The 26,693-nt window shown below is 38.5% G+C and overlaps 1 protein-coding gene across 1 annotated transcript in view; it reads left to right on the top strand.

Annotated features, from left to right (window-relative positions):
- SATB1 (SATB homeobox 1) overlaps nucleotides 1-26,693 on the top strand; it is a 76,054-nt gene that overhangs the window by 11,395 nt on the left and 37,966 nt on the right. The window contains exons 6-7 of the mRNA XM_080611346.1: nucleotides 18,141-18,252; nucleotides 20,915-21,369. Of these exons, the coding sequence (XP_080467472.1) occupies nucleotides 18,141-18,252; nucleotides 20,915-21,369 (567 nt within the window). The remainder of the gene's footprint in view (nucleotides 1-18,140; nucleotides 18,253-20,914; nucleotides 21,370-26,693) is intronic.

Here is a 26,693-nt window from a genome sequence, read left to right as displayed (position 1 = left end):
GTGGTGGGAACATCATATTTCTTTTACCTTTTAAACTTAAAAAAATGTGCATTGTTGTGCAGCAGCAGAGGCAAATTCAGTATACAAATAAATGGTGCTGGTTGTGGTAGGGAATGGAGAAAGGAAATTAAGGAAGTCAAGGTATTTTTATGGGGATTTTATTTCTCTTGCTGAGAATATTGGAGTCTTTGCCTCTGAAAGACTTCAGTTAATCTATAAAGGACTACTCTCTGTCTGTCTTTCCAGCGGATATATTAGCAGGCTGTTTTCCCATTGCTTTTTTTCCCCTATGGTTAGATTGTTTTCAGTGGCTCCAATATAGGAAGTTTTGAAGTGGAAATAATCAAAATTATTTGCACTGGTTGCTAACCATCCCAGTAGTGTGTCTGCAAAGTTATCTTGTATGTGCCTACTATAAAAACATGTGAGCTTTTGCATTGCTGGCTTATGGAAGCTGCAGATAATTTGGGATTTTTCTCCATTTTAATAGTGCTGGCTTGTACTTGATACTGATGGAAAGCAAGTAAATTCTACCGAGATGGAATATTTCATTTTTATTTGGACACCAGGTTTCCCATAGCAGCTTCTGTATATATGTAGAGGATGCAATGATAAAGCAGAAAAAAGTTTTTAAAATTCATACTTCACTAGAGACAGTATCATGGTACTGGAGAAAATTCAATCATTACACTTTTAAAAAGTTGAGTTTTAAATTATGCTGGATTTTTATGTAATAATTTTAATGGACAAAAACCATGTCGCCTGATAACAGCTCTTGACGTTAGCAGTTGAGATAACCAAAACCCTAGAATACAGAACTATGATTTTGGGCTGTTTTTTTTACTGTTTTGCACTAAAAGAAGATACTTAAAGCCGTCAGCTTGTTTCTGTTGTTTAAAGCATACTTATTTTGTCATCTCTATCTTCACTAGCACTATGGTAGTTGGGTCGCAAGAATTTAAATAGCTTCTGCTTTTCTTCTTTCTTCAAAGACCAAATCACATTAAGCTTAAAATACACTTGTTTATTCTTAACTTTTGGAAAAAACAGCTGTTACAGTGGTTGATCAAGAACCCATCAGTCAGTTTAGATATTCACATTTCCGTCCGGGAGCTTGAGGGAGGATGTGTTGATCTGACGGTGTCCTTTTCACAGGACTAAATTCAGCTGAATGTTTCCCATATTTGCTTAACTAATAACTTACTGTATATCTCTCATATGGAAGGGGCACTGATTTAAGAGTGTCTGCGTTTTATTAAACATATTAGTTTGTGAATTGCCATGCAGTGGTGTGCTGCTGCAACAGACGTGAGAAGTAAGAGCACGGCAGAGGCCAGGAGGCAGTGTTTCCTTAGAGGGTCCATCAAAATGCCATCATGGGAGATTCTTCTAAGAGCAGAGAAGTGATCTCTCCCGTTATGTACTTCCACGGGCATAGGTAATGCTATACGAAGTGCTTCATCACAAATGCAAGCTAATGCAGTGACACTGTACCATAACTTATTAGCACTGTTATATAATTTATTAACCACAGAAAAATGACTGAAAGTGGAAATGAGAGTAGTTATCATTTTCTGTCACTGTCATTAGCAGTGCTCTATTTTGTGTAGGTACAGAAGGATTTGTCATAAAGTATTTAAGTTGCTGTGCTCAATGCATGGGATCTCCGAAGCCCCATCTAAACATGGAAAACTGAGAGTCGTCATTGTCACTTAGAATTTACCGTATTTTGTTAATTAATTTTACATTTTGTGTATTAAAAAAATTGCTCATATTTATTCAGAATACTGATATTCTATGTACTGCAAAGAAACCCAAGTAGACTATTTTTATACTGAAGATATATTTAATAGCTTGAAAATATGTGAGCAAACACACTTGGAGATCCAGTTTGCCTTAATTATAGAGTCTTGAAAACTTAACAACATCATCTACTTAGGTGGGTTTTCTTTTCTTTTTTCTGCCCCGTTTCTTTTCTTGTCCAACCAAAACCATAGGGCATACAGGAATAAAGTCTTCATGCCTTCCTTGATAAAATACCACTGTGACTCTTGCTGTCATTAGGAGAGCTAAATATATGGTCTCTTTTGAACCTACTGTAATTGTCTCACTTCGTGGGTTCTGTGACCACACCTGAAGGCCAGGTTTGTCACTCAGTGTATGAGCCTATACCACAGGGTATCACCGTTGACTTAACTTGAAGTACTCGTGATAGACCAGAGCAAATGCATGGCTCTGAATTGCTGTGGAGTTGCAAGCATGTATCCAGGAGAGTTAGTCTCAAATTTTTGGTATCAAGTGGGCAAGGTAAAAGCATGCTGCAATTTTGTATAGAAAAGCCAAGCTTGTTCTGAATTGTATGCTGCCGTGTGTATTTGCATGCTTTACCTCGTATTTGCAGATTTTATTGCTAGAGAGGAGCAGCCTACACACATGCCAGGTGAAAGACTTTTTGCGTTTGATATGCACGGCTCACTTAATTTCTGCTTCCTTTCCAGACCTCTTTTGTTGGGGAAGGCAACTTGGAATTTAATCTAGCACTCAATCTTGGGCCATCTTGTGCATTCCATTAAATTGGTGCATCTCGAGAGTGGCCTAGATCTCATTTCCCTCTTGTTTTGGCTCTCCAGTCTCCAAAGGGCTGTAAAGAAATTGTTCTACCATCAATTCTTATTTCCAGCCCCTTACACAGAAGCTCTATTCTACCTTGGTCTGTTGGGAGCTGCTCTAAAGTGATCAGGCAGGCAGGCCTATTGCATTTATTTATTTAATGTTAGTCCTTTCATCTCTCTACTCAGCCTTAGTGCTAGAATTTTCATACTTCACAGTTTTGCTCTGGTTTGGGTTTTAGTACAGAAGTCTCTCATTACTTCCACAGTTAAAATAACTGAAATACTACAGACTGTATTTAAACCAATGTTAATAAGGTTTTTTTCTTTGTTGTTTTGTCCCTATTGAATTATTGTCTCTCATTCTCTGTGAATATATATATATATTCACACACATATAGTTAGATAACCTTTTATGAGGGAGAGAAGAACATGGGCTATCAGCCTGAGAAAAGGCTAGAAATTCTTTTAATAATTCTGGAACAAACTCATTGTATGCTTTTGAACATTTAGATGTACTCCTTATCTTGAGTTCTTGTAACCTTTTCCGTGAAAAGAAGATAACAAGTCACCTACCAAATGAAGAGATCGTAGAGATGAATTAGTATCTGGGCACCCCTTTGAAAATATGTGACCAAATGACGTTGACTTTTCCACTGGTATTATCTTGCCTATTTTTTTTTTTTTTTTTTTATACAGAAAGATTTTTTTAATGACTCTTGTTAGTATTCACAACCAGGCATTTTATCAAACCCACCGCAAAAGCACTTCTGAAGCAAGGGATTTTTTTCTTTTCACTCATAGTATCCTGAAATGTGAAGGTGGGCGATTTTTTGTTTTGTTTTGTGGGGTTTTTTTTTCCCTTTGCTCATCCTTTGAAGCTGCTTGTATATATACAACCAATAGTCTGTGCACTATGGATGAGAAATTCCAGGCCTGACGTGTAGTAGAATCTCAAATCTCATGATTTATTTATTTATTAAATATTTTGTAGGGGATGTGCAATATTTGCACGCACTATATCCAGAGGCTGTGATACTTACGGACATAGTCATTTACAGACATTCCATGTTTAATTTATTTTTTAAGATATTTGTGTGTGCCTACACACCCCCACCCCTCTGCCATGCCTGTAATGTGTTTTACATAAGTTTGCTCCTGATGAAGAGGGAATGGCATTTTGTCAGATAGAGGGATATACACGTGCATTCCATGAAATGTATGCACACACAGAACAAGTGCTGTTATGATACCCAAGTCTGAATAGTTTTGCACTTGTGATAAATATAGCTATCCCGATTGCATTTTGATCAAACTTCTGTGCTGTTGTGTATGGTTGTCTGCATCTGACATAGGCACTATATAGATCATATAATTTCCTTTCTGTTCAGATGTCCTGCCCAGAATTTGCATGCTGTTTTATGCAGACATCGTGCCGACTTCGTATGATCTGGCACAGATGCCAGACAGAAAGCTTGCTCAGAACATCAGTGTTTCTCAGTTCACCTGATCTGAAGGCACCTGGCATCATAGCAAATAAGCAGCATGATAGAAATCCTCTCACATTTTCTCACTGCTGTTCTGACCATCCCACCTCCAAAATCCTACCAAAAAAAAAAAAAAGCTGCATTTGCTAAAACTAAAATTTCCAGACCTATAAATAACCAAGGAATGAGCTATTAAGAGTTGCTAAAATACATACTTTTCATGAGCAATTTTTAATTCATGCTTCACAAAACTGAAAGGTGGTTGGTTTTCTTTTTTACCTTACCTTTTCAATTTTACCTGCCTAGACCTGAGATCAAGTCTTTAGATTTCTTTGTTGCTTCTGATTCTCTTCTATCCTTCTCTCCTCTTCCTCCCCTCCCCCAGTAATTAATAACCTCAGTAAGGAATGTAGCTCCTTTTTCTGTAACTTAGAAGTTACTATACTTTAGATTTTAAAGATGTCATTAATTATTTCAGGGAAGTAAATCCTTGAGGGCCTGGATTCAGGTTTTGGCAAGCAGAGCCTATCAACCCACCCCTCAGTTGCTTAAGAGCATTCACTCTGATGTCTCTTCATGCTGATGTGGTATCTAGATTTTTAAAACATTTTCAATTAACTACTAAAATTTGTGCCCATGATTTTTAGTCAGCCAGATAGGACAGGCAGTACAGAGCCTGTTGCTGATGAGATGGGGAAGATGAAATGCACATGTTGGTAGAGCTGTGTGAGGGCATTCACAGGACACTCAACCTTTCAATTGCTTGATCTTTTCATCACTGATTTATGTTCTTTAGATGCATTTAAACACTCTCAGTGTTAAGTCTGTGTCATTCTATCTGCAACTGTTTTATCTGAGCAGTGCCCTGTGAAAAGAGAAAATACATAGCTATTTTTTTCTACCTCTTCATTAGGATTAACATTAAAATCAGGATGTCAAGAATCCCTTTCCAAAACAGTTATAGGGCCTGGACTTAATCTGGGGAGGAGGGCAGTGTAACTTGTTTCTCAAATAAATGCAGTCTCTTATTTTAGAGGACTCTGTAAGATGCCAGCATGTCCCTTAGTATGTGTGCTGTTATGAGGTCTTGTGTTTCTGCTTCTGAAATAGTGGAGGAGAGTCCAATTCATTTCTTATTTTTTTCGTATACTCCTAAATTCAGTTGTATGGAGATCCAAGCAGCTGTCTTCTGCCAGGCTCTCTGGTGGAAAAAGTACAAAATTCATGCGTTTTAAGGGAACAACAATTTTGGGACTGTGCTCCCCACTTTGTGTGTTAACCACATGGGATTGTATCTCAGCAATTTTGAGAACTGTACCATGTGAATGGTTATCTGTATTATATGGACTTCAAGTTCAGGGAAGTGACGGAATAAAAAAAGAACACAGCACGTTTTCTTCTGATACATTTTTCTCCTAAAACGTGCAGTTGTAGAACTGAGCCCTACCTGACTTCTGTTTTCACTTAGTGGTCCTGAAATGTTATATAGACTAACTCACATTTTAAAGACTTGTGATGATGTTCTTTTATTTATATATATACACATATATATGTGAACATGCTTCCCCCCCCCCCCCTTTTTATGTTAGAGGCAGTCAGGTAATGCACTGCTACAAAATTCTGTATTTATTCATTCTTGTTTCTCGTATGCTTCTTAATGCAGTCATGGCCAAGTGCGAACCTTGATTTATTTATTTTTTTCCCATAATTTTATTAGAGGGTTAACAAGCAACTCCTCCAATGTTCCTTAAAGCAAGATTGCAAATAAGTCTTTCTTTCTCATCTTATTGGCAAATTATTGGCTGTAGAGTGCTGCACAAGTATAAACAACATGAGAGATCCTTTAACATAACATGAGAGAGCCTTTAGTCGCTTTGCTCCCTAGCTTTGGAACTCATTGCCTATTGAAGTAAGGAAAGCTCTGGCTGTTGGGACTTTTAAATCTAGACTTAAAAGTTATTTGTTCTGTTTAGCATTTTTAAAATTATTCTATTAGGAATTGTATGTGCTTCAGTTTTAATTTTAACTCATAATGATTGTAAAGCACCCTGGGATGCTTGCATGAAGGGCGCTACAGAAACCCAAGATTGTATTGTACTGTGTTGTAATGTATTGTATTATTACATGGTGCTGGAGTTGGACCACGGACAATTCGTATAGAAAACATTTGAATACTTAGCTAAAGATAAGGAGTGAGTGTTGGGGGGGTACTCTCTCTTCTTGCTTCTTTTCCCCCTTTTCTGTCAGTTATTTTATTAAACTAAATTAACATGGCAGTTATTCCCTAAGAAATGCCAGCATAATTTACTGCTGCAAAGGGGCTCAAAATGTAAACCAGATGATAAACTAAAAATAAAAAAGTCCACATTAAGATTTAATTGCACTTCCCTTTCTATATTACGTTCTTATGTAAAATACATTACAAAACAGTACTTTCTTTATCACTTCCTTCACTTTTAACTGAATTTCATTAACAATAAAGAAATACATTGTCTCTGTTTCAGTAATGTCACTTGACAGTTAATCCGTTAACTTGATGTACATGTCTTTAAGATTATTTTTTATTATTTTTTTATTATTTTTTATTATTTTTTTTTTTACAAAGAACATGATAGCACTGACTGGAGCCAAGTATTGCACAATCATGTGATTTGCAAGTTTCCCAGCTCACAGCTTTGCCAGTGCAGGTCAATTCACACCTGCCACACTTATGCCATTCTGGTCCTCATGTTGCTTTTCCTCAGTGATTGTCAGAGGTAGAGAGAGTTGTGCATGTGGCTCCTTCCTTCCCCCTCCTTCCCCGCTCCGAATGTGTGGTAAACCCTGTGCATTGGAAGTGTCTGCTCAGGAATTAAATGGAGTTTAATTTCTGTCCATTAGGAAGCTGCTATCCACATCACCAATTAAGCCTTCTATTTAAAGGGAGAGGAGATACGTATGTCTACATCTTAATCACTGCTGTGACTGGTTTGCAGAGACCTTCCCTGACTGGTTCAGTTATTACTAGCAGTGGTGGGAGGCACAGAGATCAGCGAGATTATAAAACCTACCCAAAAGCTGAGCAAATTCTGTAGGTGCTGTAGCGTCACTGTCAGCAGATTTAAAGCTGAGGTATGCTTGTGTTAGGGGACGCAGGGGTGAAGGCGAAAAGATGCACTGGGAGAAAATGACTTGAATTCGTAATAATTTTTTACCTGACAGGAATGAAAGCAAAGCAGGATCCACTTACTGAGAGGCAGTGCTAATACATGAGCAACTCTCACCTTGTCAGACCAGACTCATTGAATGTCTTTGCTCTAATCATAACTTAGGAAGGAAAGAGATGCATTTCTCAAACAGACTCTGAGCAAAATTCTCAAACCTTGCTCCGTCCCCTACACCTTCTAATTTTTTTTAAATTAATAATTAGGTTTTTCCTTTTTATTTCCAAGAATAGGAATATTTTAGAATATTTCCAAGTTAGGAAAACCTAAGGTGGGGGTGAGCTTTGTGTCTCTTTCCTTGGACGCTTCTGTTTGAACAGCACAAATAGTATCAGATTCCTCCAGTGCCTTGCAGCAGTGATCAGAAGACAGGTTTTTCAGGACAGCAGCAACCTCAGACCTGCCTGACTCCAAGCCATGGGATAAACTACTCGAAAGGGAAGAGTTCCATTCCCCAGGGATGGGAACAGATGAAAGGTTCTGCTCCTATACACCTCTCTATTATTTTTATTTTATTTGTTGAGGCCTAAGATTTCCTATGCTGAGAATTGCAGTCCTTCTGTAAGCTTGCACTGTGCTAAACCATAACCTGTGCCTGGCTGTGTCACCTTTCCAAAGGATTTGTTACTTCTTGGTAAACTGTCATGGAGAAGGATGGGTTTTGTGATGATGAAAAACTGAGGCACACAAGAAAGGCATTAGTGTCAATGGCCTTCCTAGAAATGGAGAGGAGATTTCAGCTCCCTAAGTTTACCTAGTGGTATTTTTTATTTGAGTCAGTATATAAAGACTCTCTCAGAATTTTGAGTGGTTCTCTGTGTGTGTGTGTATATATATATGCACATGACAATGAAATCCCACCAAAATATACTTGCGAGCTAGTATGTCCCCAAGCTCTTTAAGCTGCGTTCCTTGTTCTGTACTTTTTTGTTAAGGATGAGCTTTGTGTACTAAAGCTAATCTAGCTACATTTTTTCTAATTTATATATTTTAATATACGGGGTAACTAAGAAAGAAACTGTTAATAAGTAGACCCTCAACGTGCATGTGCAGATTCCACATGGAAAAAGCTAGCTGGCATGTTTCTTTTTTGATTTACCTTCATTGAATGTGGCATATTTTATGATTTTTCAGAGCATCAATAGTTTTCATAAGCTCTTCTCAGTGCAAGGCAGCAACACACAGCAAAACTTGGTGTCTTGGCTAACATAGCTTCTTAAAATGTCATCTTCATATGACTTTGCTTAGCAGAAGTTAAGAATCCATAGCAAATTTCCTACTGTAACTGATTTTTCTCCTGACAAATTTTTACATTTTTCTCAGGACAGAAAATAGTGTATTATTTATAGGCCTTTAGCAGCATAAATACCCTCATAGAATTTGTATCTATATGATTAAGAATAGTCAGATGTACAGGTGGCTCATAAAGAGGCACATGGCCTGAAACAATAAATCTGACACTTAAGCATTTAAACAAAGGAGAGGCAAGGGATGTTATATTTGGCATAGAGGGGTATTTAAGCAAGCAAAGGCATGAGAGAGGCACTGACTAGGAGTGGAAATCGATGAAGTTCAAACTGAAAGCTAGTCGTATATTTAAAAGAAAAAAAAAGGCACATAGCTACTAAGAGAGATTACCGTGGGATGTGGTCAAAGATACAGCACAAGAAGTCTTCAGATCAATATCAGATGTTTGCTCTAGCTCAGCCACAGGTAACTTGGCTGAATTCAGAAATTGCTAGATGAACTTCTAGGGTCTCTTTTGATGTAATGTCCAAATAGATGCTTAAAATGGTCCCTTTTGGCTTGAAAAGTCTACAAAAATTTTGTAGGAAAAGGGATCAAAGAAAAGGGTTATCTTAAACACCAAAAGAAATTCAGCAAAACAACTGTTGGTGTTACTGAGTCTGATGACTTCTTGTCTGGACATTGTGCCTTAGGGCTCAACTTCATGCCAGACATCTGATGCTTTGCGTAGCAGAACAGTGGAATCTGAGAAGAGACTTGCTGAAAATCATGTCCTGTTTCCCAGCAAGGAAATCTTCCTTAACGTGATGGATAACACTAGGCAATTTTGAAGAGCCTTTTACAAAAACTGTAGTGAAAACAACCACTGGGGCTCATTGAAGATAGAGCTATTGTCAACATCTCTATCAAGAGAGTGTACATTGTTTTGTGGAAAAGTTTTATGTGCCCAAAGCTGAATTTAATGCATTAATAGATCTAAAATGACCCTTATCATGCAACGCATTTGCATTAGGATAGCATTTGGAAGCATGTGGATTAGGATTAGCATTTCCAGATAGGAAACATGTCAGAAGCACTCTGACCTGGAACAGAGTAATTGGAAATAAAAACAATCCCCCTGAGAGGAAGGCTGAAGGTGTCTCTTACTGCGGTTTTTCACCACATCACAGAATCACAGAATCCCAAGGGTTGGAAGGGACCTCAAAAGATCATCTAGTCCAACCCCCCTGCAAGAGCAGGGTAACCTAGAGTACATCACACAGGAACTTGTCCAGCTGGGCCTTCAATATCTCCAACGTAGGAGACTCCACAACCCCCCTGGGCAACCTGTCCAGTGCTCTGTCACTCTCACAGTAAAGTTTTTCCTGATGTTCACATGGAACCTCTTATGCTCCAGTTTACACCCATTACCCCTTGTCCTATCACTGGACATCACTGAGAAAAGCCTAGCTCCATCATCCTGACACTCACCCTTTACATGTTTGTAAACACTGATGAGGTCACCCCTCAGTCTCCTCTTCTCCAAGCTAAAGAGACCCAGCTCCCTCAGCCTCTCCTTATAAGGGAGATGTTCCACTCCCTTAATCATCTTAGTTGCCCTGCGCTGGACTCTCTCCAGCAGGTCCCTGTCCTTCTTGAACTGAGGGGCCCAGAACTGGACACAATATTCCAGATGCAGCCTCACCAAGGCAGAGTAGAGGGGAAGGAGGACCTCTCTCGACCTACTGACCACCCCCCTTCTAATACACCCCAGGATGCCATTGGCCTTCTTGGCCACAAGGGCACATTGCTGGCTCATGATCATCCTCCTATCCACCAAGACCCCCAGGTCCCTTTCCCTTTCGCTACTTTCCAGCAGGTCAACCCCCAACCTGTACTGGTACATGGGGTTGTTCCTGCCCAGATGCAAGACTCTACACTTGCCCTTGTTGAATTTCAGTCATTGATCAGTCTTTGAGACCTCCAAGGCCTCACCCCAGATTTTTTTCTGTACAAGAAGTACTGGTTTGCCCTATTCATATCCATTGTGCATGATCTGGATTGTCCTCTTGGGCTTCAGCTTCCTCTAGTCTTGTTCCTTGCATCCCAAGGAGAAGAGATGAGTATAGGCATGCAGGCTTCATGTAGTGAATTGCGTCGTGTAGAGCAGCAACAATCTGGAAAAGGGGCTGAGGACCCTGTCTCCACCTTATGGGACAACACAGCCCTGGTTGGAGCATAGCTTTTGGGTTAGGTTTTCCTCCAGCAGAAATTCTGCCTGTATGCCCCAAAATAGCTTTGTGATGGGCACCGAAGTAGGAGCAATGGAGGGAGCCTTTGAAAACGTGCATTCCCAATTCAAGCTGAAAGAGCAGTTTAAAGCGATCTAGTTACTTCATAACAGCTTTAAGCAGATTCCCGTCTAAAATGGATAGTGCTTTCCGTACCATGTGGAGCTCTCAGATTTCAGAGCTCTTCTGGCAAAGGCACTTGCAGAATCAAAATCTTAGGGTCTAATAATTCACCCCTCAAAGTATAGGACCATTTTCATTCCATGAAATAGAATCATAGAATAGTTAGGGTTGGAAAGGACCTTGAGATCATCTAGTTCCAACCCCCCTGCCATGGGCAGGGACACCCCACACTAAACCATGTCACCCAAGGCCTCATCCAACCTGGCCTTGAACACCGCCAAGGATGGAGCATTCACAACCTCCCTGGGCAACCCATTAAAGTGCCTCACCACCCTCTCAGAAAATAAATGAGAGTTAACTTATTAAATACTGATTATGTTGCATTTTATATTTTATCCAGGTTGACTTTAGGAGAGCTTTTGCCAGGGCTTTTAATGTTAAGTACTCACCATTTACAGTATTTCTGTGTGCAATAAAAATCAGGATTCTTAAAAATATTCATGTTGGACATCTGTCAATGAATACAAAAATGTGTTATGTTTCCTTATCTTTTACAGGTTGAGGTTGTGACTCCTTTTTCTTTCTTTTTTTTAAGTCTAAGGCACTATGCCATAAAGCTTGTGAAGCAGTTATGAAGTTCTTCAAATCTGAATTAACATTTCCCACCTACCTATCTTTCTCTCTTTTAAGCTTTTAACCTTTGTAGATATGAGACTAGTATCTTGGGAAGCAGCTTTTTATTTGAGCTTTATTTATATCTGTCAGTGGGAGATGCTTGGAAAACATTGGGAGAATGCTGCTCTGTCATGCAGCAACTGGGAATTTACATTACAAAATGGTAAAAATAGTGCAAGGATCAGTTCCTTCAGATGCTGAATCCTCATTTCTGATTTTCAAAATCTTCTTGTGTGTGGGTATATTCCTATACATGCATAAACCTGTGTATATACGATTTGGGTTCTTTTTGTTTTGTATGTTTCCTCATTGCATTCAATGTTTTATGTTTACATTAATATGTACCTTTATGATATTTAAAGAGAGCTAAAGGCAGAAAAGGAGGAGGGGATAATTAAGGCTTTGCAAGGATAGGAGAAAGGAGGAAAGACATGGTTATATATTGGTAGAAAAGCTTGTGTTGTCATTTTAAGTCTGCCTTTAGGCAGTTTTAACTTATATGACCAGTATTTGCTGTGCAGATCCTTACTTCTCCTGACCCTGGCGACAGCGTGGAGGTCAGATAGCCATCCAAGTGCCATGCCAAAGGCACAAACAAAAGTTTTTTTCTTCTCTGTCCATCTGTGAGTTTTTCACTTGTCACACGTGTTTATAGGGCATATGACGACAAATTCCATTGCATTACTTGCTATAGCTCAAGGTAATGGACCAAGGAATTTAACATAATTCTTCATACGCAATTAAACTGTCCATTTCATGATTCCTTGTCCAAAAAACAGCTACTGGCTGGATATATTTAGGCTGCTTTTATTCAGAGTGGCAGATGCTAATTCTCTGCCATATCAGAACACTAGGAACAACATTTTGCCCGGGTTGAGTTTTTGCAGTACGTGGGCTGGCGTAGGCTCAGGCAGGCTAAAAATCTTTTGATTTGGGGATAATCTTGTGTTATCCGGTTGGGGCTTGAATGTTCCCTTCTCATTTGAAAAATGTTAATGTAGAGCCTCCTCGGAAATAAGCACTCCTAAGAGTATGGCTTGTATTAAAACTGATGCTTGCAATTTCCACACAAACAAAAGGCACTGATAGTGGCTGGGACTGGGGGAAACAAAGTTCCTCTGTCCTTTATGAAAAGATTCCCCCACGCTCCCCCTCCCCAATCTTTAAGTTCTCTTCTGTTCTGCAACTTTATCACTATTCAAACTAGGCCTAGGGACAAAGACTTGTAAGGGTTGTAGCATTGGAACATGCTACCCTGCTGGTGTCTAGGGATGTAAAGTGGAGGATTCATGGAAGAGAAAATAGAATAGAGCCTTAAAAGTTTGGCTTTAAAAAATGGAGCCAGTAGTTTGACAGATTGTTCAGTAAATGTTCATTTTATTGAGAATTATAAAAAAGGTGCTTAACGCCTCTGTGCCGTTAATATAATACATTAAAAGGTTACTGTCAAGATTAGTGTCTCAGCTCTGAAAATTGACTGTAGGGTTTATGGGCAGCACTGTTCATACTTCGCTTGGAAGATGAGGTATCTTCTACTTACCGTTTGACAAAACCATTATGTTGTTACAAGGCTTTATACTGAAAAACTTGATAAATAGTAAAACATAAATAAAATCTCATTTGAAAAGCAGGAGAATAGTTGCTGTCTGTCTTACAGCCAGATTTAGCAGATGCGGGTTTGAATGTAAAACAGTTGTGAAAATAGCCAATGTCAAACTAGTGCAAAATTAAACTTGTGGGGTGTTCTGTTTTCAGTGTCTGTTATTGTTGAAGTACTCCATTTCAAAAGCATGCATTCCTTCCTACAGAAAAAAAATCAGATTCCTTAGTTGAAATTAATTAGCATTCAGAAACCAGATAGCATGTTTTTGGGTATTCATGAGATCTCTGTTTGAAAAAATGTTTTTAACTTGTAGAAATGTGTTGCAACACACAGATGGGAAGAAAAAGAAAAAAAAATGTCTTTAGCAAGCACTGTGTGTAAAAGGAATATTACATTTTGCACGCTCCTGATTACCCTGTGTAAACAGTTTTTGACATCTGTCTTTATAGTTTTCGAGGAGAGGAAGACTTTGTTAAAAGAACCATTTTTATACAGCAGTCACCATTTCAGTCTTGCTTTACCTGTATTATGAAAGCAGATGGTCTGCATGTCTTTTGAATATTTATAACTATCAAAAACAATCTCTTGCTATTCACCCTTAGGCTTATGAGATGTCAGGACTGTTCTGGTTGAAAAAAAATCATCTTGGGTGTTTACAGAAAGAGGATTACATTAAGCTGAAATGACTATACATTTTCCAGTTTAATATTTGTCCATCAGCTGTTTAATCGTATTTAGATAATTGTGTAAATAAGTTGTTGCAGCCCTTGCCCCTTCCACCAAGCAGGCTTGAAGCCTTAAACACCAATGAATGAGTTGAGAAAAAGCTTGGATTTTTTTCCTAGTTAAACAACCTGGAAGGCCTATATGAGTTTTGGTTACAATGCTCCTTTTGAGGGAAATGTTTCATTTGAAAAGGAATCCCCAATATCTTATTCAGCTGAGTTGTTTTAGGAAGCTGCTGTGTCTGTTACTCTGTGCTAAGTCAGTTCGCATGTATTTGTTCTGTGTAAATGCTGCAGCCCAACTACCCCTTCATGAGGTATGAAAACAACCTCATTCTGCTCATATAAAAATAATTTTAAGGTTATTTAGAGGAAGTTTTGGGACTGTGGGGGTTAAAAGCTTTTTTGACTGGAAGCTGAGCAATCACTGATAACAGATTTTGCTGTGGTTGGTTGATTTGGCAGAAAAGCATGAACAGTTTTGGTTTAGATGATTGAATTAACCTGATTAACATTGTTTTTGTTGTTTTGCAAAAAGGGCAACAGTATACTTTTAGTTATGATCAGACAATACTTCACCTGGTTGGAGAGCGGTGTTAGAGGCAATGACTCAGAAATGCCTCCTTTGTAGCACCTGCAGTGGTGGCTGCACCGACCAGCTAGCACAAAAGGCTCGGGTCCTTCCCGTGTCTTGCAGGATGCACCTTCCATTAGAATCTGGCACAATAAGAAAGGTGTCTGATTCTACCTTTTTATCAGGTTTTATTTGATGGGCATATGAAAAGAGTTCTGGTTGAGATTGAAGATATTTCCCCAGGGAGTTCCCCAACTTCTTTGAAAAATGATAGTGTCTGGTTTTCAAATCTCCGGTATTTAATCTTCCTGAGAGAATGGGATTTCGTTCAAACTGCGCTGGGTGAACCTCATCTGAACTTCAGAACGAATTCTGCCCCTACCTCCACACAGTTGTTGGATGCCTAATTATAATTAACTTATTTGGCTAAAAAAAGAGCACTTGGGCTGCAGCAGATGGTATAATTCCAAAATAGTGGGATTTCTGTGAAGGTGGCACCATTTCAGATGCGATCTCCTGATTTCCAGAACAGGACTGCAAGTGACATGGTTGGGGTGGGAGAGGGATGGAGAGAGAGGAAAGACAGAAGTTCGGGATCTTGAAGTCTCGCAACTTAATTTCGAGGATAAACTTCTGGAAAATAACGTTAAGAGTGCAAATCCTGTGGCCAGGTTTTGTGTTCTATCAATTTTTTTTTGTGACGTGTGAAAAAAAAATCAGATTATGAATGATGAATGTGATGCATTTGAAGATTTGTATGATATGTTTGTATTTGTCATCCCTCTACATGGAAAGCGTCTTCCTCTGTACCTTACAGATAAGGGGTGCCTACGTACAGTTGTACCTGAAAATGATGTGCTTCAAATACAATCATTTTCATTTTGATTATTGATCCCCAGGACATGGGGAGCTCCTCTTGTGTAATGACTCAGGAAATAAGAAAAATTTCACTATTTCTCCAGTCTAGATCATGGATCTCTGAAGACCCCTAAATCATAGGGTTAATCTTCAGGTTTAGGCCCTGACCATAGTGGGCATTCGTATATGTAGGTTGCCATTAAAAAAAAATATAGGAATTGTACAGCAATAGGAATTATACAGGAATTTCTGTAGCAAAGTGCATCTCTCTGCACTGACGTGACTGCAGGTTTGATGACAATAAATAAAGCATAGAAACAATGAAATTCAATGTTGTCAAGTTATTTTCTGAGTTAACAAGGTAGTAATATTTTATCTGGCTTGTAAAATTTTTCCTTCAGTGAATTAGTAAATAAATCATTGATTCCTCCTGATGAGGATTCTTAGCATAGGTAATATCACTTGAATGTTTGCATGAAGTGTTCTCAGAGAAAATGCAGGATAATTTTCATTTTAAAATGTGTTGAGAATGTCTGTGGGATTTTTATTTTTTATTTAATCTACTTTGAAGAGCTGGAGTAAAATGCCAGTATTAGCCATCTGAGTCTGAAATTCACATTGTGTCAAAAAAGGGGAAATTCCTAGCACTGTTATTTAAGCAGGCCAGCTTGAATTTGGTTGTAAAATAAAGTAACTGCATTAATTTTATTCCTGAAGAAGCAGAGGATGTCACAAACTGCCATGTCGTTGCCATATATTCTTTGTAAAATGACATGGAAAGGAGGACTAGGAAATCCTAGACAGAGATCTTCATCAATAATTGGTAATTTACTAAACTTATTATTGATATACATGTTTTCATACTCACTGCAGTTATTGGGCAGAAGAAGACATCTGAAGGGGGCAAAGTAAAATGAGAGAAAACCACCTTGAAGCCTAAGTGGCATCCTCAAAATATGCACAGACTAGTATGGGATGGTGGCCCATTACAAGTGCAGCTCCCCATTTTGCACATGCAGATCTGCGGGTTTTGCTTGTAGAGTAACTGTGCATTCATATAATTCACCAGTTCAGATCCACAGGATTTATGTATCATGTGCCCATGTTTAAAATGGTTTAATCTGTAAAACAGCTTAAACAATAATTTTGTAAGTATTAGACATTAATGATACTGCTATTATACTGGAAATTGAAATTGGGTTCAGCTGAGCTTGGTTCAGGTCATTCAGGCTAGAGCTGCTGTAGTCTATTAAGATTTCATTCTCCTTTCCTACCACTGACAAAAGGCTTCTAGCTAATTTCAGAAATGCCAGATTAATATCAAGGAATGGTAAGAATTTTGGTGATTCAGAGAAACATTAAAATAGCTGCCTGGAGAGTAGATGGTATCCACATTTGGCATAAATAATACTGCCTCACTCTAGCAGTTCTAAGCCTCCACAAATAGCTTGTTACTGAGTAATACATTAGAAAATGGCTATAATGAACTTCACTAAGATCAATAATCAAGATACTTTTACTCAGAAGCAGAACTAGCCTTATAAAAGAAGACTTACAGTAATATTTATTGCATTTTTACTCCAAACTCTTTATTCCATGAGTTATGCAGTTTGTGTAACAAAAGGTTGATGCTATACATTGATTTTACGACAGCACAAATATAGCTAAATGCTACGTGCTGAATAGTGAAGAAACATAATAATCAGGGCTTTGTCTTCTTGACTGTCATTGTTTCCTCAATATGCCGGACAATTCCTGTAGTTAAGCTAAAAGTAACTACTTTCCACATAGAAATCTAAAGTGTGGCCAAGTTCAGTATATTGAAAATACATTTGCTAATTTTGTTTTTCATACATGATATACTGAATATAATTTTCAAGTTGGAGCATTATATCATTTTGCAAGCCGTAGCCTTACTTGATTTTGTACAAGAATGTACTGGAACTAAAAGTTTTATGCATTGTAAATTCCACTATTTTAAAATTGGTCAAAACTGAGCAGAAGGTAAATTTCTCACTGTAGCCATCTGATATCTCGAGAACCTTTGAGAAAAAAATCATTTCTATCATCTTTGGTCTATTTTACAGCTAATATTCAGTTACAGAATTAGCTTAAACCACAACAACATGACAATAAGAGCTTTTCATAAGCCTGTTTCTGCAAATCACTTAAAATACCCTGTTCAGGAAAACCAAGTCTGGATTCATTATGAGTTGTTGCATACATGTTTTATTCTATTATAACCCCCCTTATTTTATCCCACCAATAGGTGATTCAGATAACTTTTTATCCTATGGCTTTCTGGGGTCTGCCCTGTGATAAGTAGCACAAGGGCAATGGGCATGGGGAACTTGAGGCCTTGCTTGCATTTTTTGAATCTGTAGGATTTGTATGCCTGTAAACTTGTGTGGGTACATGAAGGATCAATAAAATTTAAAAGCAGAAATAGTACAGACAAAATGCACTTTCAAGATTAGCTTCTTCCATCCAGTGCCCATCCCATTGCTTGATGTTTCTTGGTCAATAACTCTGTTCTTCCCTTAGTACATCTGGTGGGCTTTTTTCCTTCCCATTTACTATATACCTTGGTTTGGTTTTATGCTCAATTAATGAGTTTTTTGAAAGCCTTTGGATGATAGGATTGAAAATGCAATATGATTCTCAAACTCTAAAAATATAATGGTTTCAACAATTGAAATATCTTGTGCTTTGACTTGTACTGCTCTGTGTTACAGATTTTTTTTTCTTCTCCCCTTTTCACACAGAGTATGATTTCTTCCATTGTGAACAGCACTTACTATGCAAATGTCTCAGCAGCAAAATGTCAGGAATTTGGAAGGTGGTATAAACATTTCAAGAAGGCAAAAGATATGATGGGTAAGCAAAAAAAATCATTTTTGCCGCAATGGTGGATACATACCATTATGTGTCATATCGAGGTCCGTCACAGTCATATAAGAAGCCAGATCCCTTCACGATAAGTTTAGGATGCTTTTGATGAGTAGATGTAGAACGTGCATATATAGTGAAAGAATTCATTTAAATAAATATTTGCTATTGAAACAGCCAAACTTGACTTGGGTTGCCAGAGATGTAAAGCTGTCATTCTGTAAATCTGGACATCTTCTACCGCCCAGAATAATAGTTTAAAAACCTGTTCCTGGAACTGTGACGGACTGATTTTCTTAATCTATGTATTTTTTTCTTGCTCCGGCTAATGTATATTTAAAGAAACAGGCTTCTATAACTATTACTGCCTTCCAACAAGAATGCTATAATTTTGTAAATTCACACCTTTCTCTAACTTTGGGACCCTGATTTCAATTCATTTTAAACAAGTAGTTGTTGTGACAATTGTTTGCTTGTTGTAGTAAGCACAAGTAAATTACTGGAGAGAAAAAGCCATCAGCAGGACATATTAATTCTGTAATACCTTTTATCTTTCTGTATTTCCCATTTTTAGAACTATTTCCTAAACCTGTAAACATGATTTTGAACACTTTGCATTGAAAATTCCTCCATAATTTTCAACAGAATGAGGAAATGGGACCTCAATTTGGATTGAATTTTGAGCTTGACTTGGCTTTCAGTATTTGAAGCAAAATCATTCGTCTACCAAAACGGGTTCCTTGCCTTTTATAGCTTAAGGCTGTAATGAAGACAATGCATCACTTTTGTGATAATTGCTTGAATTACTATTCCAAGTGAATGGCCCACTTGGGTTGATCTCCACTTTCCACTAGTGAAAAAAAGGCAGCTTCTTTCTGTTATCTACTTTGTACCTTCTGTGCAACACCAAACCCTTGTTCCGAGACCACCACAGTCGGTGGTAAGATTTCACTTGGTTTCCTGTGGTCTGTGTGCGAAGCAGCTGAGCACGTGCATGGGAGGGCGACCTTTCCACAGCAGGCTCTCCCACCTCCATGGTGGCAATGCTCCTGTGTTGCACAACTCTTCGAAGTTTTCCTCACGTGACCTGCCAGAACTGGTCCATCACCCGTTCCTTGAGGGACAGTGAAGTCAGTGCATAGGAAACACATATAGGGGTGTGTTTTCCTCCTTAACCTAATGCTGGGGCGAGAGGCAGCACTGCCCCCAAAGCCATATGGATGAGGAGCAGTTGATGCTCTACTGAGGGACTGATCCACGCTATGGGCACCAAACCTCTCTGCAGAACAACTGGCTTAATTTTCATTTGTTAATTTCTACCCATGATAGGCCAGAGGGGGAACCAAGGCTGTGGGTGGGAATCCAGGTGCCGATTTCTGTTGGCTCTCATCCCTGTGGACGAAAGGGTGGTCTTGCACTGAATGACTGTTAGTGAAGATCATAATTACTGTTGAAAAGCTCAGACATTGCCTTTATTTTTTAAAATATATGTTTTACTATAAGAAGAAAAACACTCTAACACTTTTGTGAAGATGCTGGCATTTTGGTTTGTAAATACAGCACGCTTTCTTAAGGCTATTTGCTGACCAGCATTGCCAAAGCTCTAGAACTGAGATTGTTTAAAATTAAAAAGTGCCATACACTGATAGAAAGGCAAGTCCTTTACATCAGCCTGGACTCATTTATATTGTCTTATCAAGCACAAGAGGGATTCTGTAAGAACTCTTGTAGTTTAAAAAACTGTGTTGTTAATTAAAAAGAAGGGTGTGTCAAGGCAGATGAGTTAATACAAGAAAAAAATTCAACCATGTTGCAACTCACTGAAAAAAACTATGCATACATGGTTGCAAGATAAAGCAGCCCATCTGTGTAATTTACATAAATTATACTAGTTCCTAGCAGTCCCATACAATTGATGCAGCATCTAGAAATTAGCAGAGCACGGGGAGGTCCACACCCCTACCTTGCTTGTTACAGATTTCCAGTGGCTGGGAACTGCAGATGTCGTGATGAGAGACACCACAGGAAGAACAAAACCAGTCACCAAGGGCTTCTTTCTCTTTAGTCAGGGTGCGCTTTCCTGTAACAGTCCCCTACTCTTTGCGCAGATGCACTGACCATTTCACCTGCATCTTCTACAGCACACGGAGTGGTTTCCTGTGTCTGATCTTTGCCCCCTTTCTAGTTGCTTATTGCCATGTCTAAAGTCCCTTGCATCCGTCGCTGTGGGGATGTGCTCTGCAGCCACACACTTGTGGTTTAGTTGCGTTTTGCCTTTGCAAAACTCTCAGGAAGTTACTCCTTTGCCTTATGTGGTTTCCAGCACATAAAGCAAAGGAGTGGTTTTGTCTCTGATGTTCTGCTGGTTCCTCCAAGGGCCCAGTGATGATGATGACCAGTTTGTTGGGGTTTTTGTTTGGTTGGTTGGTTTTTTTTTAAATGTTCACTATACCATTATTTGTAGGTGAATTTTGAAAGCAAATAGCTGCAACAGTGATGTTACATGCCTGCTAATCTATGCTGGAGAGTATGGGAAGCATGAACCTGAGTGTGCCATTTTATATTTGTTTATTTTTATTAGCAGGAAGAGCATGAAGTTTGTGATTTTCAGTCTTATGTTGGCTTTTTCAATGTTTTTCTTCCACCATAGTTGAGATGGATAGCCTTTCTGAACTATCTCAGCAAGGTGCCAACCATGTCAACTTCGGTCAGCAGCCGGTCCCAGGGAACACAGCCGAACAGCCTCCATCCCCTGTTCAGCTTTCTCATGGTAGTCAACCATCAGTTCGGACCCCGCTTCCAAACCTCCACCCTGGACTTGTATCTACTCCCATTAGCCCTCAGCTGGTAAATCAGCAGCTGGTAATGGCCCAGTTGCTGAACCAGCAGTATGCAGTGAACAGACTTCTAGCCCAGCAGTCCTTAAACCAACAGTACTTGAACCACCCTCCTCCTGTCAGTAGATCCATGAACAAGCCGTTGGAGCAGCAGGTCTCAACAAACACAGAGGTGTCTTCCGAAATCTACCAGTGGGTCCGTGATGAACTGAAACGAGCAGGAATCTCACAGGCAGTATTTGCACGTGTGGCTTTTAACCGAACTCAGGTCAGTCATCTTTTTTCTCTTTCTTTTTTCTTTAATCTGAGAGTACCTTCTTTCTCTCTCTGCTTAGTAATTATCATCATTTAAGTCTCTCCTCATTTCTGCCTTGTCACTTAGCTCCTGTGAAGGAACCACACTTCCTTGCAGGACCAGTGTCTATGTTGGTACAGTACAGAAATCTTCAGTGACTGGTTGTGGAAATACGCACTGTTCTCATAGACACCTTGGTTCCTCTCCAGTTATGATGGTTTGCAAATAGCTGAATCTTCCCTGGAAAGGAAATGAACAGCTCTATGCAGAATCATTCACAAAGTCGCCCAACAGATTGCCTTTTGTGTTGCAAAGGTATACTGACCACATTCATGAGCTCAACAATCTGTCTTCTTGTACAGGTATACTGGAGATGGTCTTTTATTCTTGTTTTCCCTTATTTTAATTTTAGTGAAAGTCCTAATAACATCTTTTCAGGCTTCTGAAAGGATTAAAAATTAAAAGCTTTATTTTTAGATCATCTACTCTACATGTATTTTTGTAGTTTGTTGCAAAAACAGTAGTTGCTGAGATTGCTGATGTCCACGTCAGAACATATACTTCAGCTCTTCAATGCAGAAAAAGCTAGCTAGCCCTAGCAAAGCTGATAAGTAACACTAAAATGTGTTATTTTTTACACCTGTTTTAGAAGCTAACCCTGTTATAATTTATTCTGCTCTATGAATTTAACTTAATGCCATGTTGCATGGAATTTAATCAAGCAGAAATTATGGAAGAAATGTCAGTATATCCAATACAAATAATAAGATCTCAAAATTTAGAAGTCTGTTATAACAGAAAATAAAATATGATATTTTTTGTACAGAAAATATTTTAAAAAAAGATGCAGGTCAAATTGCTTTGGATTCCACATTTTTAAACCTAAGGAACAAGTATTTGTCCATTATAGAATATAGTAAAAAAAAAAATCATAATTTAGGCTTCTCTTGAAATGTTGGTGTGTCTTCCTGCATAGCTTAGATAATAAAAATTCCATTTCAAATGCACTGGTACCAGGTTTGAATCAGCATCTCATTTGTAAGTATTTTGAGTTATTATTGCCTTAAAAATTTTTACATCCTCCTTTAGCTAAGAGAAAGGAGAGTCATTGTGTGAATTCTCTGTAGAGCTATGTGTGTACATGTCTTTCCTTTTAGCAGCAGAGGAGGTTTTCAATATCTGGGTCTCTCATACAGAATTTCATAGGATACATGAGCTCATGCAAGGATTACTTGTGTAAGTTAGGTCCAGGCAATTTTAGTTATTATATTTACAAAAAAATGGCATATAATTTTGTTTAATAGAGTGTTTAATATTTTAGCTATTGATAATACAAAGTATTGAATTAGTAATAATAGCTTGAAGTCATAGTGGTTTGCAGCTGCCATCTTACTTGGACAAAAAGTCAAACAAATAATTCAGAGAATAAATAGTTTATTAAATATTTACTTGTTTCTTAGACTTGCCTAAAAGCATCTTGTTTTCCCTCAACTTTCTTCCCGCTCCAAAGTACAATTTGTTCTTTCTTTGTCAGCTAGCTTTTCATACAGCTTTTTGATCTATCATTTGTGCATGATCGCAGTATTTGTTACCTGAATAAAAGGATGATTGGTTCTGACTGGACATTGAATTTATATGGCACAGTATGAGAAGATGCTCTTGAGATGTGATGAATGCAAATGTAGAACCAGATTTCTAATGCAAATACTGATTCCTGATTACAATTTTTTTTTTTTATTTATTTATTTTATTTCTTTTCATTATTAAATATTGTTGAAGCTTTTCACAGGTGTTGTGGTTAGCCAGCTTGGTAAAATGTGTTCAAAGTGACCTAAAACTGTGAGGAAGCCCCAAAATGAGCATTGAAAACAAAGCCCGTAAGGAGATATGAAATAGATATGTAACGTATTTGGACAATTTTCAATCAAATCTACTCAACAAAACACAGAGTAGTATCTCTATGTCCTAAAAATTGTGCTAGCTAATCAAATTAATATTTGCAGATAACTATGTAAGTTTATGTTATGTATTGTGGCAAATGTAGGGAACAGGAAAAATACTAGGAGCCTAAACAATATTAGCCTCATTGTTGCCAAGAAATATCTCAGTATGCTTTTCATATGAAGTGAAGCCCCACCGAAATCCAGAGTAGTTTGTTGTAGGCACATTTCACCTTTGCAAAACTGAAAATTGTTCATTTTACCAACAGTAACAGCTAATGTCCAAGCATAAATGCACGTAGAGATACCCGTGATTCCTACATGAAAATATGTACATTTGTTCTGCTTGCTGTACTTGTGAATTCACCAGAGCTTATTCAAGGATACATCACGTTTAATTAAAATTAGGGCATCACTTTGATAACTGATGCTATTTAGACGTTATTTTCTAATATTGATGTAATATCCTTTGTTTTTTTTCTTTTTCCTTTTTGGCTGGAGCAGGTTCAAGTGCTTGTTTAAATTCATCTACTGTTTTCTGAAATAAAAACCTAATTCAGGCTTACCACTGACATTTTTGAAACTGTCATAAGCATATTTGAGCTGCATCCAGGGACCATATCATGCTATCAGTTTCTAAAGGTAGAAGATCTCACTGAAATTGGTTAGGAGTTCCACACAAAAAAAAACCCGTTTTTGAGATATGGTCTCGGATGAGGGGGGAGATCTGCTTTCAGTGTAAAAGTTAAGGAAGGAAGTGAATGATAGAGTAGTTTAGCTTAATGTAAAAATGGACTTTGGTGGAATCGACTGACCATGTCGGCACCTCTTTCTTTAAGACTTGTGCTCTACAATATGAATGCAGCATTTGGTGGTGGTTTTAGATGGGAAGGGTGGGTTCTACAAGTTTAGTGTGGAAGTTCAACACTTGGCCGTGATTTTCAAGAATTTTTGATTTGGGAGCAAAAATAGCAAAAATTGACTGGAAATATTTGTACCTGTTCCCAGCTCAAATGAAAGAATTTGATAAAATTACTTCTGAAAAATAGGATGTCTTTTTGGGGAATTTATTTTTTGGGTTTGTTTGTTTGTTTGGGGTTTTTTTTAATTATCATCTACTTGTAAGGCAGAAAAAACCCTCAGACACACTTTGTAAAATTGAAAGGGTGTCCTTAATATCTTCTTGGATAACATCCCTCCTACCCTTAATTTCAAAATTGTAGTTTCAAAACTGTAGTTCTCAGGGAATGCCTTGCAAAGTTTAATCAGAGGAGTCCAGATAGCTATGACTTGAATGAAAAGTAACATCTACACAGGCACAATAGAATGGTTGTAGAAGCAGAAGCAGATTTGAATGATGGAGCACCTCTCCCCATAAGAAATTTTACAGTGGTCTTTCAAAGAAGGCTTCAGGGTGCAGACAGGTCTGAAGTTTTGTCCTTCAGCAGTTGCGATTCCAGCTTGCTGGCTGCAAAGAAACTGAATCCTCTTATCCCTCTTTGTAGTGCACCATGGAAAAGTTTGTTGAGTCAGGATTCGTGCTGGCAGATCTGAGTTTCACCTCAAGCGTGGCTACCAGTTGTGGCTCACCAAATGTGTCTACTGGTCTCTCTGTTAGCTAGGGTAATTTTGGTAAATTGATCCTATTGCATTTCAGTTGCTGTTTGAATACGCAATATTTTTTCCAGGTGATGTCAGTGCAGACACCTGCTCTTTCGAAAGAGTATTTTCATGCACTTTGCTGGCCAGAAAATGGCATTTATAATCCACTCACTGGGTCAGGTGGCACCAAGTAGCCACAGGGGTGATGGTGCTGATGCATCTGGGCAGCCCCCCAAAGCGTGATGCCCCACACCAAGCCTCCACCACAGCCTCCCCCGCAGCCTCCCATCAGCAGAGAGGCTCAGCCTGCCCCTGCAGATTTGCAGTCAAACTGGAAGGTTCTCTACTCTTTTGTTCTTTTTGAGAGAGCTGGAGTGGAGCATAGGCTGAACTACCTTCAGAGCCCTAAACAAATAAACAAACTCCTTTACATTTCTGTTGTGTGTTTGTAAATGTAAACATGAGTCAGGAAATGGAAAGCTTGGGTTGCCACAAGCAAGGCTGATGTTTGACTTGGAGGTGTAGCTTATCCCTGGTGCATGGCAGGCTGACATGTATGTACTGTGTGAGCAAGGAATTGTGTTAGTCATGGTTTAGTTGGAACTGTAACTCAGGGCTGCCCGTGTCTGTGTACACTTTCAACCATAACATTTGCTGCATGAACTCTGCGCTGCTGTACAGAGGTGACCTCTTGGCTCCATCTTTGCGAAAGGAGAGGGATCGATTTTTGCTGCTTTTGCCCACCAGTGATGGTTTTTAATCTCAAGGTTTTGGGTGCTTCTCTGTTTCTGCCATATACCTTTTCACTCACCCTCTTTTCTGCTTCACCCCCATGCTTGTTTAAAATATCAGCTGCTGGGATACGTAGCCTTTCTTTCATATATAATGCCTTTTCTCATATGTGAAAACTTCTGTGTATTTAGGGCTGTGCTAATACTAATTCCTGGCAATTCCTATTTTGAGGGAGAACGCTTGATGCAATAGAGGGCTCTGTGTAATTTTAAAACAGAATCCAAGTTTACACAAACCACCTTCTCATGCACTTTTTTTTTTTCCCTTCCACTTTCTCTTTGGCACACTTTATTTTCCAGTAAAATGAAAAATGAAGATGGATTATTCAAAATTGATAACAGTAATGGACCATCATGTAATGTTTTATTGAATTTGAGTTCTGTAAATTATGTGGTAGAGAGAAATTTGCCTGCTTAAGTATAACAGAAATTGCCACTGTATTCATATAATTCTTCGTAGTGTAATTTAAGAAAAAGCACACTATCCGTATCACTATTGAATAAAAGGTAAAAAGGTGCTATTACACTATCATGACAGCTCTCCTCTTGCTACTAAGCGACATAGATAAATGTGTCTGCTTATAACTTACTTGGCAGGGATCCAGGCTGATGGGTGGAGCTTGTGAATAATCTTCCACCTGGACATGGGATGGGAGCACCCTGCAAAGGAGAGGAATAGCATTCAGGGATGTTCTGCATGTTTTGGGCAAATGCCTTCCGAGAGCTTTGAAATTCTATCAGGCTGATAAAATCTATTTGAATCAGTGATTGCATTCAAAGAGGGGACAAACTGGGGGCCAGACAGGCAGTGTTTTTGTTCATATTGGCAGACACTTTCATTTATCTCCATTTTTAAAGAATTCATAATTAGCTTTTGAAAGCCCTGATAATTTTTATTGAACATTTTTGTGCAATTAGTAATGAATTCTACTTGTGGTGACACGTAAACTTTCTTTTTTTTCAA

This window comes from Psittacula echo (genome assembly GCF_963264785.1).
Source record: "Psittacula echo genome assembly, chromosome: 2".
Taxonomy (NCBI): domain Eukaryota; kingdom Metazoa; phylum Chordata; class Aves; order Psittaciformes; family Psittacidae; genus Psittacula; species Psittacula echo.
This window is presented reverse-complemented; position numbering and strand designations above follow the sequence as displayed.